This window comes from Choloepus didactylus (assembly GCF_015220235.1).
Source record: "Choloepus didactylus isolate mChoDid1 chromosome 25 unlocalized genomic scaffold, mChoDid1.pri SUPER_25_unloc1, whole genome shotgun sequence".
In the NCBI taxonomy this organism is placed as follows: domain Eukaryota; kingdom Metazoa; phylum Chordata; class Mammalia; order Pilosa; family Megalonychidae; genus Choloepus; species Choloepus didactylus.
This window is the reverse complement of record NW_023637606.1, coordinates 3477151-3493981: the sequence shown is the minus strand read 5'-3', so window position 1 is coordinate 3493981 and position 16831 is coordinate 3477151. Positions and strand designations below refer to the sequence as shown.

General features: G+C 52.4%; 1 protein-coding gene across 2 annotated transcripts in view; it reads right to left on the bottom strand.

The window, feature by feature from the left end:
- Positions 1-16831, bottom strand: part of HDGFL2 (HDGF like 2) — a 26142-nt gene extending 9311 nt beyond the window's left edge. For both annotated transcript variants that reach the window (XM_037824035.1, XM_037824036.1), the window contains exons 1-4: positions 16676-16831; positions 13971-14047; positions 13734-13872; positions 7778-7972 (exon numbers count right to left, since the gene is read on the bottom strand). In XM_037824035.1, the coding sequence (XP_037679963.1) occupies positions 7778-7972; positions 13734-13872; positions 13971-14047; positions 16676-16747 (483 nt within the window). In that variant the 5' untranslated portion in view covers positions 16748-16831. The remainder of the gene's footprint in view (positions 1-7777; positions 7973-13733; positions 13873-13970; positions 14048-16675) is intronic.

Genomic DNA, 16831 nt, shown 5'->3' with positions numbered 1-16831 from the left:
CGCATGTGCAGCTTGCCGATTCTCAGGTTTACACATACACACTCTCGGAGCAGAGCACACTTAAGACCATAAAGAAACACATCAGGATGTTAACAGCCCTTGGCTTGGAATCCCCACTCAGTCTAGGAATTTTTTTTTTTACTAGTAAATATTTTTTCCATCTTCCAACTTCTCTATAATGAAGATGGTAAACTGTTATAAATGCAGATGCCTATGGTGACTTGCCATCCACTCTCTTGGGTTTCTTAGCATTAAGAAAACTATAAACCAGGATGCTGCGAGCGCCATCACCCCCCGTCTTTCCACCCATCAGAAGACTGAAGGTTTCTTCTCTGAAGAAAGCAAACCACCCAAGAGAAACCATCTACAGACAGTAACAATCAGAGGCACCCCTCCTACTGCTGTCAGCTCTCAGCTCAGCCACTCGGTAACAAAGCTCGCCAGTTGGAAGTCCAGCACGCAGCTCCACATCTTCCAGGAAATGTTTCGGCGCCTTATTTTGAAACACGAATGGGCACAAAAAGGCCACCAGGTATTTGAGAAAGCCTCTAGCAAGAGGGGCAGACAGAAACCACCACAAAAACTTACACCAAAATAAAACTGTACTAAGAGCCCAGAAGAAGTTTGCGCAGTACAGGACTCAGCAGAGAAAACACAAAGGAAAACACGGGCATGGAGAAGTGGAGCAGTGACCAAAACTCCTGCGGAACCGATATTTCCAGGCTCCAGCCTGCACCGATCGAGACGGTGGGGTGTGATGATTCAGGACTCCTGCCTGCCGCGGAAGCTTTGAACACCCAGGAAGAACGGGCAAAAACATCCTTCTCCAAGCTCCGGAAACAGTTAATGGACTGCAATAACCGGGCACCACATCAATAAAAAGGCTACTTGGAAGGGGTGGGACGTGGCGGTGCCTGGGCTAGCGCCCTTCCCACTCGTCACCACTCCGAGCGGAGCTGGCCTGTGCTCCGGGGGTAGATCCCTGGTCCTGGTCCTGGAGGGAACAGAGCAAACCTTCCACACATCCCGGGAGCACGGGTGTCAGGCAGTGGCCTGAAGGACTCCATCCTGGAACTTGCCCTGCATGCGGAAGGCGGCTCACCCAGCTCTCCTCTGTGGGAGGGCAGTTAAGACATGGCTGCCTGGGGCAGGGGCATGCGGGCTGTAAGACATACAGGGCGGTGCCCGGAACCCTAGGGAAGCGGGGACACACATAGCCACATAAGCAGGGGAATTCCCAGGACCCCATGTGCATGCCCAGAACAGGTGCATGCCCAGAAAGGAGCAGGAGGCCCCTATGCTTTGGCCCAGGGCTATTCTTCATACTCATTGTATGGATACACTCTGACTGGTCAAACTGCAAAGACTGGGAGAGGTGTTTTCCTTTTTTCCCCTTGCTTTTTTGTTGTTATTAATTGTTAGCTCATGAGATTCAAGGAAAGCCCTGTCACACTAGCTGGGTGGCAGTTTATGGAACAGATGCCTCAGAGCCTAAATTCCAATATTAATACTTTAAATATCAGAATGTCCACGTTTCAGAAAAGATTACATACATACAAAGAAACGGGAAATGATGGCTCTGGCAAAGGAGAAGACTAAAGCATTAGAAACCATCAATGGGAAGGACCAGACCTGGGTCAGACTAGAAAAAACTTTTTTAAAAATGGTGCTTAACTATGCCCAAAGAGCTAAAGGAAAACATGGATAAAGAACTAAATGAAATTAGGAAAAAGATAGATGAACACAAAGAGAACATGAAAGAGAGATAAAAATTATGAAACGGAACCAAACAGAGCTGAAGGCCACAGTAACAGAAATTTAAGATTTCCTCAACGGGCTCAATAGCAGAGAACTTGAACATAAGACAATTGAAATCACCCAGTCCGAGAAGCAGAAAGAAGAACGAACGAAGACAAGTGAGCAGAACCTGAGGAACCCGTGGGACATCATCAACTATACCAATATAGACATTGTGAAAACCCCAGAAGGAGAAGGAAAGGAAGGGGTAGAGAGAATTTTTTTTTTTTAAATGGCAGAAAACTTCCCAAATTTAGCACAAGACATGAAAATACACATCCAAGATGCTCAACAAACTCCAAACGGGATAAACCCACGTAGACCTGTACTGAGGCATATTATAATGAAACCGTCAAATGCCAAAGACAAAGAGAGAACACTGAAAGCTGCAAGAGAGATAACACGTCATATCCAAGGGAGCCTCGGTAACATTACATGTCAATTTCTTATAGGAAACCAGGGAGGCAAGAAGGCAGTGGGATGCCATATTTAAAGTGCTGAAAACAAAAAACTGCCAACCAAGAATTCTATACCCAGCAAAACTGTCTCTCAGAAATGATGGAGAGATTTAAGACATTCCAGATAAACAAAAGCTGAGGGAGTTTGTCATCATTAGACCAGCCTAGAAGAGATGCTAGAGAATTCTGCAGGTTGAAAGAAAGGACAGTAGAAAATAGATGGAAGCCACATGAAGAAATAAAGATCTGTGCTACGGGTAATGACAGGGGTAAATATAAAGCCAGTACTATGGTATTTCTGCTTTGTAATCCACTTTTTACTTCCTGTATTTCACTGCATAAAATGTAATGATAAATCAGTGGTTTTGGACTCATATAAACATGTAATTTGTGATAAGAACTACATAAAGGTGGGGGGACAGGTACAGAAACAATTTACGTGTGCTAGTGAAGTTATGCTGGTAGCAAAACAAAGCAGATGGTTACAAACTTAGGGTAACTGCAAAGAATATACTGGTGAACATGCAAGCTCATAGATGGGAATTAAGTACAAGCTGCCAGGGGCTGGGTACCGGAGGAATGGGGAGTTAAGGCACAATGGGAGTAGGGTTTCTGTTTGGGGAGATGGGAAGGTTTCAGTAACGGAAGGTGATGAGGGCACCCCCATATCGTGAATGTGATTAATCCCACTGAATGGTGTGCTCGGGAGTGGCTGAGATGGGAAACCATTATGTTGTACACGTTCTCATACTTTAAAAAATAAAAGAGCAACTAAAGAGACAATGACAATTAAATGCAATATATAACCCTGTATGGGATCTAGCAAGGGAGGAAGAAAGGCTCAAAGGGACATTATTGGGACATATGAAAAAAACTGGAATATACAGCAAGCTTTATATCAATGTTACATTTCTGGAACCTGATAACTGCACTTCAGGTGATTACATAAATGAGTCTTTCTTAGGAAAGGTATACGGAAGTATTAAGTGTTCAAGGAGCATGATGTATACAACCTATACTTAAATGTTCAGAAAATAGATGATAGATAGATGATAGATAAAAAACAGATCGATACATGGACACATCAGTGATAGAATAGTACCACAAATGTCGCAAAACGTTAAAATCCATTGATCTGGGCATCTAGGGGTTGGATATGTTGGAGTTCTCTGTATGGGGTTTATATTATTTTTTGCAACTGTCCTGTGATTTCAAAGTAGTTCAAAATAAAAAGTTAAAAAAAAAAAAAAACTGCAAATGTCATTTCAAAAAAATTATAAAATGAATGCCTTAGTCTACCCAAAAGAATTTGCTGGTGTGACCTGGCTCTTTCATTCTGTGCCCATATACTCAGAAGCAGTCAAAAGACATGAGAGAGGCCTTGTCCTGATCAACATGGTGGTGTGAGAGGCTTCTAGACATCTCACTCGACTCCAGAAAAGAATTAAGGGGCTTGTAGAAACAGGGAGCGTGCCAAATCAACACAAAGGCTACTTACAAGTGGTAGGATCTCACGGGGCCCTGGCTGGGCCCCGCCCCCACCCCCACCCCACCGGCCTGGCACGTCCCAGCTCTGGAGGGAGCAGAATTACCCTCGTGCACGTGCTGGGGGGCACAGACATCTGGCCCCATCTGTCTGGTGGTGGCCTGAGGAACTTGCTGTCCCTGAACGTTCTCTACGTGCAGAAGGCGGCTCACCGAGCCTCCTACAGAATGCTGTGGGCAAGCAGTCAAGTGGCTGCCTGGGATGAGGGATTGCTGGCTGTAGGACACACAGTGCAGTGCCAGTGATGAAACCTTTCTAGGGGAGAGGGGACATTCCTATCCATGTGAATGGGGAATTTCCAAGGCCACATGCACAAGCCGAAGCAAGACGCACATGGTACAGAAAAGCTCAGCGAAGCCCCTACGCTTTGGCCTCTAGCTGTCCTCTAAACTCATAGTATGGATAAAGCCCTGAAGGAGAGCACACTCACAGGTCAGTCTGCAAGGACTGGGAAAAGTGTCTTCTTGCTTCCTTTCTTTTTTTATTTTTTTATTTTTGTTAGCTCCTGGCATTTCAGGAAAGCTCTGTGATAACACTGGCTGGACACAAGCTTAAGGAACAGACACCTCAGAGGCAAATTCCAGCAATAACACATTAAAATATCAAAATGTCCAGGTTTCCACAAAAGGTTACAAAACATACAAAGAAACAGGAAGTGATGGCCCAGGGACTGGAGAAGATTAAAGCATCAGAAGCCATCAACGAGGACCGGACCTGGGACATTCCAGACAAAGACTTTTAAAAAATGGTCCTAAAAATGCTCAAAGAGCTAAAGGAAAACATGGACAAAGAACTAAAGGAAATCAGGAAACTGACAGATGAACACAAAGAGACTATCACCAGAGAGATGGAAATTATGAAAAGGAACAAAACAGAGCTAGACCACAGTAAGAGAAATTTATAATTCCCCATTTGGAACTCAACATATCTAAACATGTACTGGGTGACAAGAACTGCATAAAGGTGGGGGGATGAAGGGTGAAGGATCATGGTTTGTGTAGACTAGTGGAGTTAAGTTGGTATCCGGGCAAACACGACTGTTAAAGATTTAGGAATTTAAATGCAATCCAGGCTGCCAGAGGTGGGGGGCAGTTCATGTATAGTGCATGTGGGGTGTCTCTTTGGGGTGATGGGAAAGTTCCGGTAATGGATGGTGGTAGGGCTAGTACAACATGGTGAACGTGACTGACCCCACTAAATGGTGTGCTTGGGAAGGGGTGGGATGGGAAAGTTTACATTGCATGTATGTTCCCACAATTAAAAAAAAAAAGACTAAGAAAGACCAACTGAAGAGACAATGACAGTTAAATGCAATACGTGATCCTGGATGGGATCTAGCAAGGGAGAAGAGGCTTGTGCTGGTTTGGATGTATTATGTTCCCCCAAACGCCATGTTCTTTGATGCAATCTTGTGGGGGCAGATATATTAGTGTTGATTAGATTGGAATCCTTTGATTCAGTGTTTCCATGGAGATGTGACTCAATCAACTGTGAGTGAAACGTTTGGATAATTTCCATTCAGGGTGGGTGTTAATTGGATCACTGGAGTCCTATACAGGAGTTCACAGACAGAAAGACCAGAGAGCAACTGAGAGTAACATTTTGAAGAGGAGCTGCAGCTAAGAGAGGACAAAACGCCCCAAGAGCAACTCTGGAGCACAACATTTTGAAACGCAACCTGGGAGCAAGCAGACGCCAGCCACATGCCTTCCAAGCTAACAGAGGTTTTCCGGACACCAATGGCCATTTTCCAGTGAAGGTATCTGATCGCTGACGCCTTAACTTGAACACTTCAAGGCCTTAAGACTGTAACTGTGTGACCAAATAAACCCCCTTTATAAAAAAGCCAATCCATTTCTGATATTTTGCATTCTGGCAGCATTAGCAAACTAGAAAAAGGCTTAAAGGGACATCATTGGGACACATGAAAAAAATTAGAATAGGGACGATAAGCTTTGTATCAGCATTAAATTTCTTGAACTTAGTAACTGCGTTTGAGGAAGTTACATAAATAAATATCCTCATTTTTAGGAAACGTACAAGGCAGTGTTCAGTGTTCAAGAAATACAATGCAAACAACCTACACTCAAGTGCTCAGAAAAGGGATTGAGAGATGGACAGATGGGTAGATGGATAAATGGATAATATGGCAAATGTGGTAAAATGGTAAAATTGGCAGATCTGGCTATCTCAGGGAAGAGGAGGGAATGGTGGAGTTCTCTGTACGAGGTTTGCATTTTTGGGTTTTTATTTTGAAACTATCCAGTAAGTTTGAAAGTACAGCAAAATAAAAAAGTTAAAAACTGATGCACAGGAGCAAATATCCCCTAGAAAACTGAAAACACGCCCACATAAAAACTTGCTCATGAATGTTCACAACAGCATGCTACATAACAGCCAAAAGGTGGAAACAACCCAAGCGTCTATCGATAAGTGAACACATAAACAAACGTGGGGCCCTACAGACAATGGACTATTACTCAGCCGTAAAAAGGAATGAAGTTCTGACACATGACGCAACATGGATGGATCTTGAAAACACTGTGCTGTGTGACAGAAGCCAGACACAAAAGGACAAATATTACATGATCCTACTTATATGAACTACCTAGAAAAAGAAAATTCAGAGACAGAAAGCAGATTACAGCCTACCATGCACGGGATGGTGGGAGAGGTTGTGCCGGTTTGAAACTGTTATGGACCCCAGAAGAGCCATGATCTTTTAATCCAGTCTTGTTCAGTGGAAACTTTTGATTGTTTCCATGGAGATATGACTCACCCAACTGTGGGTGAGACCTTTGATTAGATCATTTCCATGGCCGGGTGGCCCCGCCATTCCAGGTGGTCTTAATTAGCTCACTGGAGTCCTTAAGAGAGCTGAAGAAGACAGACAGGAGCTGGAGCCAACAGATGCTTAGAGATGCTTGCCAATGAGGACAGAAGGACGTTTGGAGAGGCTAAGCTAAGAGATGAAGCCCAGAGTTTGCCTTGGAGAAGCTAACAGAGGACCCCCAGACGCTCAGAGAGAAATGCCCTGGAAGAAAGAAGCAAGGACGCACAGAGGCTGGAAGAGAAAAGCTAAGAGAGACAGAAGCCCAGAGACATTTGGAGAAAGCCATTTTGAAACACAACCTGGGAGCAAAGGACCAGCAGACGCCAGCCAAGTGCCTTCCAAGCTGACAGAGGTGTTCTGGCCACGATCGGCCATTTTTCAGTGATGCCTTAGTCTGGACGCTTTTATGGTCTTAAAACTGTGAGACTGTAACTTAATAAACCCCCTTTATAAAAGCCAATCCATTTCTGGTGTTTTGCATAATGGCAACTTTAGCAAACCAGAACAGGGGGAATGGGTGGTTATTGCTTCACGGGTACGGAGCTCCTGTGTGGACTGATGGAAAAGTTTTGGTAATGGATGATGGCAATGGCAGCACAATGCCGTGAATGTGATTCACAGCCACTGAATCGTGTATCTGAAAGGGGTTAAAAAGAAAAATGCTATGTTGTATGTATGTTACCACAATTGAAAAAAAAAGAATGAAATCCTGATACATGCTTCAACATGGATGAACTGGAAAACACCGTGCCAAGTGAAATATACCACGCGCAAAAGGACAAATACTGTACATTGTATATGAAATGCCCAGAACAGGCAAATCCATAGAAAGAGAAAGAAGATTAGAGTTTGCCAGAGGCTTGGGGACAGTGGGGAGTGACTGCTGATGGGTACGAGGGCCTCTTTTTGGGGCGAGGAACATGTTCTGGAATTAGGTAAGTAATAATCATTGCACAACTCTGAATACACTAAAAACCACTCAACCATCTACTCTGAAATGAACTGTATGGTATGTGAATTAAATCTCAATTTTAAAAATGTTTGTTAAAAAAAAAGGTGAGGGTGGGGTGAGCTGCAGGACAAGACGTGGGGGTGAGAGGAGAAAGGGCCCAGCTCCCAGCCCCGGCCCGCGCCGAGCCCCACCTTCAGCGCCGAGGCCTTCCGCTTCAGGCTGCTGTTGTCACTGCTCTTGTCCGAGTCCGAGTCACTCTCCATCCTGTCACTGGCGGCTGCGGTGGTCACGGCTGTCACGGCCAAGACTCCCCTGTCCTCGTCGTCGGCATCACTGCCGCCTGCTGGGTCGGCTTCGGGGGCCTCACTGTCCGAGGAGCTCACCGGCTGAGGGGCAGAGACCACGTGTCACCACGAGCCTGGGTGGTGACCAAAGCCCAGCACCTGCCAGGACCCCCTGTGCTGGGGTCTGGCCTCCCGACAGGGAAACCGAGTCCCAGAGGGCCCCGTGAACGAGGCGGGGGGTGGGGGAACTGAGACAAGTGCGCTGGGCGCCAGGATCAGGTTGCAGGCCACCAGTGGGCCTGGACCCAGGACAAGCGACTTCAACCTCCCTCTGCCTCAGTTTCCCCAAGTGAGCAAAGGGTGTGGCCCAGTTTTGATCTCAGAGGGCTGGGGTGAGGATGCAACAGAGAGAGGTTGCGAAGTAATTAGGACCCTGTCCACACCGTGGCAAGAGGTCATGACGAGGAGACAGACCCGGGCCGAGACCCCCAGGCTTCTAACCTGCAGGATCCGTGAGTTCTCTGCTATACCCACAATGCCCCTCTGAGGCAGTCAGCCAGAAACCCAGCAAACACTTGAATAGCGCTCCTTGCGCGCCAGGCACGTGACTGGACTCATTTATACTCTCGCCAGCATTTCCTGGGCAGCTGCAGGGTCCACGGCCTGTGCCAGGCGGGCAATGTATGTACGGAAATGAAGGAGGCCCAGCCCCTGCCCTTGGGGAGCTTACGGTCTAGCGGGAAAGACAGTACAGCCAGGTTCAACAGAACATAATTACAAGTCGTGGTGCTAGACAGGAAGGGAATGATGGGATGGGTGCGTGAGGGAACACACAAGACACAGAATGGAGGGAGTTTCTCGCAGCAGGAGATGGGGAGGGGCTCCTCGGATGGTGGTGTGACGTTTTTCAGTTGGGGGAGAGTTGTCCATTCCCAGGCACGCCAACAGCCGAGGTGCAACACATCCCAGAGAACAGAACGGCACGAAGAAAAGGCCCCTTGGGAACCGGAGGAGGCCAGTGCAGTGCACGTGAGACACTGGCATGCTGCGGGGACCCCAATCACACAGGGGTTTATTGAGGATTAAACAAGAGCCACAGACGGTGCAATGGAAGGCAGGCAACAGGGCTTCCTCAGGTCCCTTTTTTGAACTTGTTCTAGATGCCTCGTGTTGTGGGGAGAAGAGTGTTGTGCGCCCCAGCCGTATCCAGCCCCCACTCGCTCGTCCACTGAGCATCAGGGACACTGACAGTGTGTCCAGCCCTTGCTGGGAGCTGGGCCTACAAAGACGGGGAGACCCGGTCCCTGCCCCCGGGGAGCACAGCATACCGGGGGGCAGACAAGTAAACACAGCAGAGCATGTGCAGGGACTGCCACTCACTCCCAGAACACAGACGTGCTGCCACCCCCAGCCCGCGTGTAAAATCTCACCAGGCAGTTTCCTGTTACCGCTCTTTTTTTAAGAAAGAGTGAGAGATGGATTTTGAAGCCACCTTCTCTTGGTGTGACAATGGTAGGGGCAGAATGGACTGCAGTGGGCCAAGAAGAAAGCAAGGAGGATGGAAAGGATTTGAATGTATGTGTGGGGGTTGAACCGTGTCCCCCAAAATGACAGGTTGAAGTCTTAAAGCCCTGGTGCCTGTAAATGTCACCTTCGGGCCAGGCTGTAGCTGGGGGGTCCCCGTAAGAGGCACAGGAGCCGGGAGAGAAGGCCACGCGGTGCCAGAGGGTGCGGCCGCCAGCCCAGGGGCCCCAAGGATGGCCGGAAGCCATGGAGGGAGGGGACCCTGTCTCAGGGTGGACAGAGACTGGGGGACGAGGATGTGGCAGGACGGCCAGGTGGAAACAGAGAGAGAGCGCACAGTAAGTGCGGGGGGAGAACTCTGGGTGTCAACCTGGGCTGGGGGACAGAGGGAAGGGGACCCCGGCCCCTCCTCACCTCCCCTCTCTCGCCTCTCCTTTCTGAAGCCCTGGACTCTTTCCCCATCATGAGACTGAGCCCGCACGTGCCCCGGCTACTGGTCCCAACTGAGCAGACAAGAAAAATGAGACCAGGCTCAGCCCTGAACGTGTGGCATCTCCCTTGTGTCGCTGTGACCAAGGGTCCCGCCTGGAAAACTCCTGACAAGATTCAAAAGGGGCATCTTAAGTAGGTCGAGCCCCAAACCTAAAATGCCAGGAGAGAATAACCACACTTTCCAAGGAGATTCCGATCACACCTCTCTTCCAGCGAGTTTGGAGAGCAGCTATTATTTCTCTTTGGAGTACCCCTGGTAAACAGAGAAGGGCAGTATTACCCTCCGGTTTCCCCAGGGGTGACGTCAGCTCAGAGAGGAAGTGACCAAGTGCCGGCCCAAGGAACAGGGTCCACAAAATAACAATGAGGGCCACTGTCGGCTAAGTGAGCTATCGTTTCCCTCCACGTTCATCGGGTGGGGATTCTCATCCTCGTTTTTTGGAGTGGTCACGGAGCAGCTTGAGCTGACGTGGTTGATAGATGATGGGACTGGGAGGCAAACCCAGGGTCGCCTCAGCCTGAAAGCTGGGCCTGGGGACACAGCCAGCCCTTAAAATCCCTCCTGGCTCCTGCCAACACCCGCCCGACAGAACGGACGGGTCCCTCAGTGGCCTGGGGAGGCCACGTGGGAGAGAATTCCTGTTCCTCAACTGGGGAAACTGAGTCTCCACTGTAATGAGGGACCGAGCCAGGACCAGAACTCTGGACCGCCTGGGGCCAGCCCACTGGGACCTGATGGTCCTCTGACAAGGGTTTTAGGGAAACCGAGCCCATACCAAGAGGTGTGGGTGACATAATCGCAGACAGGACGAAGAAGCCGAAAAGAGAGGGCCACAAGGCAGCCAAGGGTGAACCACTGCAAGACCTGATCAAGGGTTTAACACGCGAGACGAACGGTGCTTCTCTCACTGCCTTAACCGATCTGGAAGGTGAATCCAGCGGAAAAAAGGGAGACGAAACCCAGTCTTGCCTCCTCATCCCAAATACCACCACCACCTCCCGCGAGCACTAACTAGGCATCCCGGTGCCGGGAGCTTGAGCTGCATCTTCTCACAGGGTCTCCCAGGGAGGCTGTGAGAGGAAACCAAGGCACAGAGAGGGGCTATCACTTCCCGAGGTACACGGCTAGCACGTGGCAGGGGCAGGACGTGAGCCCAGAACCACTGGCCCATGAAGCAGGGCCCCCAGTGCAGAGGTTCCTCTCCAGGCCCCCATCCTCTCCAGCTCCCCTCAGCCAGATGGGAAAGGGAATGAAGCACGAGTGTGCCCACCACCCAGCACTCTGAGGCCACAGCAAGTGGTGCCTGGAAAGGACGCTGGCCTGGGAGCCGGGGGGCCTGGGCTGCTGGCACCAACCAGCCTGGGGACCCTGGGGGGATCCTTTAATCTCTCCATCCACCAAGTGACGAGGCTGCATCAAATAGGCACCTTCTAGGTTGGCGGCTCCCAACCAGGGGCGATTCTGTCCTGCAGGGGTACATGACAATGTCAGGAGACACTATGGGGGTCAGGACTGGGGGGGTGCAGCTGGAGGCTGGGGTGTGGAAGTCGGGGACACTGCCTGCGCACAGGCCGGCCCCCACCCCAGAGAGCTACCCGGCCCCGAATGCCAACAGTCCTGGCCCGGGAGCTCTGAGAGCCCCCCTGGGTGCCCCGAGGCAGCCGCGCGAACCCTCCAGGCCTCGGTCTGCTCACCTGTAAAATGAGGGGGAAAAATGCCACCTGTCCAGAAGAGGCCAGAGACAATGGTGAGGACCAAAAGACAATGTCATTAAAACCACACCGAGATATCTGGTCCACCTAGTGGGGTGGCAGGGGAACGGGGAAACAGGCTTTCCCATCAACAGCCGCCAGGAGCGTGAACCGGTACCTCCTCTGGGGAGCGTCACCGAGCAAAGGTAGACGGGAAGAAGGAAGCAGCTCCCTGGGCATCGATGGACCAACTGCCAAGCAGAGTACGCAATTATATGCTTCGAGAAAGAAAGGGATACACGCTTTTCTATGAGTAAAATCTCTTGGAAGGTTCTGTGGGAAACGGATTGCCATGGCTCTCGTGCGAGGAGCACGAAGCAGAGGACAGAGGCAGGAGTGCAAGGGAATCCAGCCTTCTGGAACTTTTTAAATTTTGTATCCTGAGCCTGCATCCCTATTCAAGATGTAAAAACAAGATTAAAAACGCTAAGGATGAGGAGACACAGAGAGAGGCCGCTCGGCTACCCGTCAAACAATGTTTCTTCAACGCCTGCCTATGGCCGCATCAGAAGCATCTAGAACAACGCCTGACAGGGATGGTGGGGTGGGGTGGGGGGTGGGGATGGGGATGGAATGAAGGTCCCCAGGCCTCCGCCCAACGTCAACAGTCTTGAAGGGTGAGGCCCGGGGATCCAGATTTTAAACAAATGCTCCGTTAGGAAGCACAGGCAGGTGACGGAGCCAGACGGCAGCAATCAGCTCCATCTTCATAACTACCTCTCCACTTGGGGCATTTAATTTCCAGCCTGCACCATTCGGAGTTTCATTTCCTTGAGGGCAGGTATCTACGCGTGTACTTGGCAACTGTGGGTGTCCAATAAATATTACATAGGGCGATGATTCACCAAGAGGTAATCGGCTTAGGACGCCACGGAGGAGAGAACTGGAGCTGGGGCCAGAGAAGGGTCTCGGAAACTTGACTACCTCGAGACCTCCTGCTCCGTCTCTCTGAGTAGTGGACAAGCAGAGCCTGGGAGAAGATGGTGGGCATTAGACTGGGGAGAACCTTGATGTCCCAGAAAAATAAAGGTTAAAAGCTGCCGGGACGTGCGACAGATGGGCTCCCTGATCCCTTGAGAAGGGGTGCCCACGAGACCCCTGTCGACTGAATCCTGAATTCCGGGTGGTGAGCCCCTGGAAGACTCCGAAAGGCAAGGATTGTGTCTGATTCTTCTAGGATTCTGCTTCTTGGCCAGGGGTGGGTGTCAACACGAGTGGCAGCCGACCAGCCAGGTGCATGCTGGCCATCTTGAAACCCCAAGGCCTCAAGCAGGATGGGGACTACAAAACCAGTCCATCCTCCATTCACAAAAACCAAAGGCTGGATGGGACCCTTTCTGACTCCTGCCTTCCTTCCTGCCTGCCGACTCCGATGCCTTTTTCTCCCCGCCAACGGCCAAGCTTTGCCCCCTGCAGTCAGCTCCTTTGCTCCTTGGCCCAGGCTACCCCTCGGCTTCTAGAGCCTCCCTGGGAAACCGCAAAAGCGGTGGTTAAAGCCAAGTTAAGACCCTCCAAGCCCAGCTTTGCCCCATCCGCATCTCACCCCAAAATGCCCCCAGTGAGCCATCCCTCTCCTGCCCATCTACAGCTTTCTATCAGTTTCCCTACTTCCCAGCACTCCTTTCCCTGAATACTTCCAAACCCCGACGGCCACCCAGCAGCCATCACTCTGAATCCTGGCACTTTTTTTTCTGCCCGATCAGAATGAAACGCTCACGTCTAAAAACTACAGCATTTGTCGAGGCCAAACTCTGGCAGTAATGAGGGAATGAAATGACTGGAAGAAAATAAAACAAAACTGTATTTTTTTTTAAGTTAGAAAACGGAAGGTTTTATAAAAGCTGCAATGATACTCTCTTATAAATTCCGACTAATCCTAGAGCAGCTCTACTCTGCCAGGGGCAAATCTGTCCACAGGTGACATCTGGCAGTGTGTGGGGACGTCGGTGGTTGTCATGACTGGGTGAGGGGTGCTACTGGCGTCGAGTGGGGGGAGCCCAGGGAGGCTGCTCAGCACCAGCCCGTGTCTGGGGGCCCCTGCCCTCCCACCGAGACACCCCTGGCCCCCGCGGCGAGGCCGGGCAGGGCAACTCACCGGAGGCGCGGTGTAGCTGGCGTGCGGGTTGTTCTGGATTTCCCAGAGTCCCTCATTGAAGCCTTTCCTCTTGTTGGGCTTCCCGTACTTGTCTTTACACTTGTCGTAAGGAAACAGGTCCTTGGGTCCCAGGAAGGCTCTGGAGAGAGGAACCACGGGGCGCAGGTGAGCCGGGCCGGCCCGGGAGGCACCCAGAGGGGACGAGGAGCACAGCACACTCAAGAGGGGGGCACTTACGTTTCATGTGTACCAAAGAAGAAGATGGGGTATTTGTTGGGTGGGGGCTTCACGGCCCCATCCGCGATGTCGTCGATCTGCAGAGAGAAGCCAACGAGGACAGTCAGGGGGCGACTTGGGGGGAAGAGGGTCCACACACTGACCCAGGAAATCACCCTGAAAACAACCGAGTTACTTGGGGAAAAGAATGCAGGGAAGGGGGAAGATTTCAACCCAGGAAGATGCAGCACCTTCCAAACAGAATTCTCCTGGGAGCCCCCCATCGTACGCCCTCCACACACACCCAGGTTCGTTTCTCTCCCCCAGGAAGAGCTGCCCTCCACGGCAGGTGTTTCACCTGAATAAAGCCAAATATGGCCCCTTGAAAGCAACCAGGGGGGTGGGGCCAAGCTCAGCATCTATGAACTCCCAGAATCCTCTCTGCAGACCCCCTCCTGCCAAGAGGCGCTCCACGGGGGGTCTCCCTGAGGGTGCACTGGCTCAGGCTGCAGGGGCTGCAGCTGGCGGCTCCCAGGATGCAGAGGGTGGGGGGTGGGCTGCAGGAGATAGGCCCTGAGCATCCAGGAAGTCCCACCCTCTCCCTACAGGCTCATGGGCTGCGGCAGCTGTCAGTCACCTCCCCACAGGAGGCAAGCAGCCCCTCTGCTTCCAATCAGGCGCTTGGAAATGTTCCGGCTTCGAGAGCCGGCTGGAGAAGGGGGAGCGGGAGAGGCTGAACGCTCTGGAAAGACAGGATCTGGGAAGAGGATGGAAATGTCCATAAAGTTTCATCACTCTGGTCTCCCTCAAGAAAAATAAACCCAAGCACATTAGGTTAACAGTGGGATTCTCTCATCCCAGTTAATTCCTTGCCATCTGCCTCTCCAACTCCTGGGGAGCTGCTAGAATCTTCCCTATCCCACTTGCCCAGCTCCTTTCTCTCCTACTTCTCCGGACTCTTTTCTCAAAGTCCTTGCCCCTGGGCTCTGGACCTCACACAGTCATCCCAACATCCCACGGCAGCACCCCCAGATTCAGTCTAGCTGGGTGCCACCCTAGCATGCCCTCTGGGCCTGGCTTCTGCTGTGGCTCCACCCAGGACACGCCCTGACGTCCTAGAGGTGGCACTAGCTCTGGACTCAAAGCCGTGTGCTCTTAGGGCCACCCGCTGGGTTGGCGGTCACCCTGTACCACCTCCTGGCCCCCTGTGGCAGACTTTTGGCCCCACCTGCACCCCGAATTCTGGGTGCTGCCCTGCTGCTTCCTTCTACCTGGAGGCAGGGGGCACGGTGACGCCTCCAGCCACCCCACACGCTGACTCTCCTTCTTGTTTTGTTCCTGCTGGACCCTCAGTCTCATCTTCCCCCGCCCCTCCCTCTGCTATTGGGGCCTCCCCACACCCGACCCTCCACCCCCCAAATTCCCTCAACATTACCATGGGGAGCCCCCAATCTCAGCCCTGAGACCTGGTGATGACAGAAACTTCCAGGTCCCTTCTCTACCTGCCGGCCATGGACGTCCAGACTCAGGGCCCCCTTTGCACCAGGACCCCACGGGCCATCTGGCTCCTCCAGACCCCAGTTTCCTCAAAAGGGGGACCCCAAAATCCCCATGGGCCACCTCTTCCCTCAGACGTCCTCGCTTTCAGGCTTGAACTCCCTTAGCTTAGGGCTGGTCTCTAAGCATCGGGCCAGGAGCCCTGATCTGAAGTGTATTAAGCCTCCTCCACTGGGGTGCATGGGATCTCCTCAGGGTGTCAGGCCCCAGGGTCCCCCCATAACTTTCAATCAGTCCTCTGGGCCCCTTCTCGGGTCCAGTCCCCTCGGCCCAAGACCCTGAGGATTTTCCATTACCTGCCCCCCACCGCCCCCAGGCACAGCCCCTCAACCCCTCAGACACAAGCCCCAGCTCCCCTAGCCTTGGACCCCCAACTCTTCTCCATCCCCACATCCCTCATCTTTAGCCCACCTCAGACATGGTCCTCACCCCCAGCCCCTCAGAACTTGGCTTCTGACCCCCGAAGCCCTCAGCTTGGGCTACCCCCCCCCCCAAAATCCAGGGGTCCTCAAACCCAGTGCCCCTCAGGCCCCAGGTCCCTCAAACCCCATGCCCAGATCCCCTAATGTGTGGGGGCCCCAGCTCCAACATGCAGGAGCCCTGACCCCCCAACGTGCAGGTCCCTTGGACACAGGGAACACCCCCCAACCCCTGCACAAGGGTCCCTGGGGTCCAGGAACCCCAGAACCCCATTGTGTTGGTGCCTCAGACCCAGAGGCCCCCCAGGACCCCACTGTGTGGGTGACTCGGACCCAGAGGCCCCAGATCCCCACTGTGCAGGTCCCTCCGACCCAGGGGCCCCAGAACCCCCAGGACCCCACTGTGTGGGTGCCTTGAACCTAGGGGCCCCAGAACCTCATTCTGTGGGTACCTCAGACCCAGGATTCCCAGAACCCCATTGTGTGGGTGCCTCAGACCCAGGGTTCCCAGACCCCCATTGTGCGGGTCCCTCGGACCCAGGGGCCCCCCAGAACGCTGGTGTGCAGGTTCTTCGGACCCGGGACGCCCCAGACCCCCGGTGCGCGGGTTCCTCGGGCCCAAGCCCCACCCAGACCCGGCGCGCGGGCCCCTCGGACCTGAGGCCCCCCAAACCCGCAGCGCGCGGGTCCCTGGCGCCGCGGCCCCTCCTGCCCCACCCCCCGCCGGGCCCAGCTCCCGCGCGGCCTCACCCGGGCCGGCCAGTGCGGGTAGCCCTTCATCTTGGCGAACACCAAGTCCCCGGGCTTGAAGGCGTGCGGCATGCTGGCGGCGGGAGGCCCAGGCCGCGGGAGGCGGCGGCGGCGGCTGTGGCTGCGGCGGCGGCAGCGGGCGGCGAAGCCGTGGGC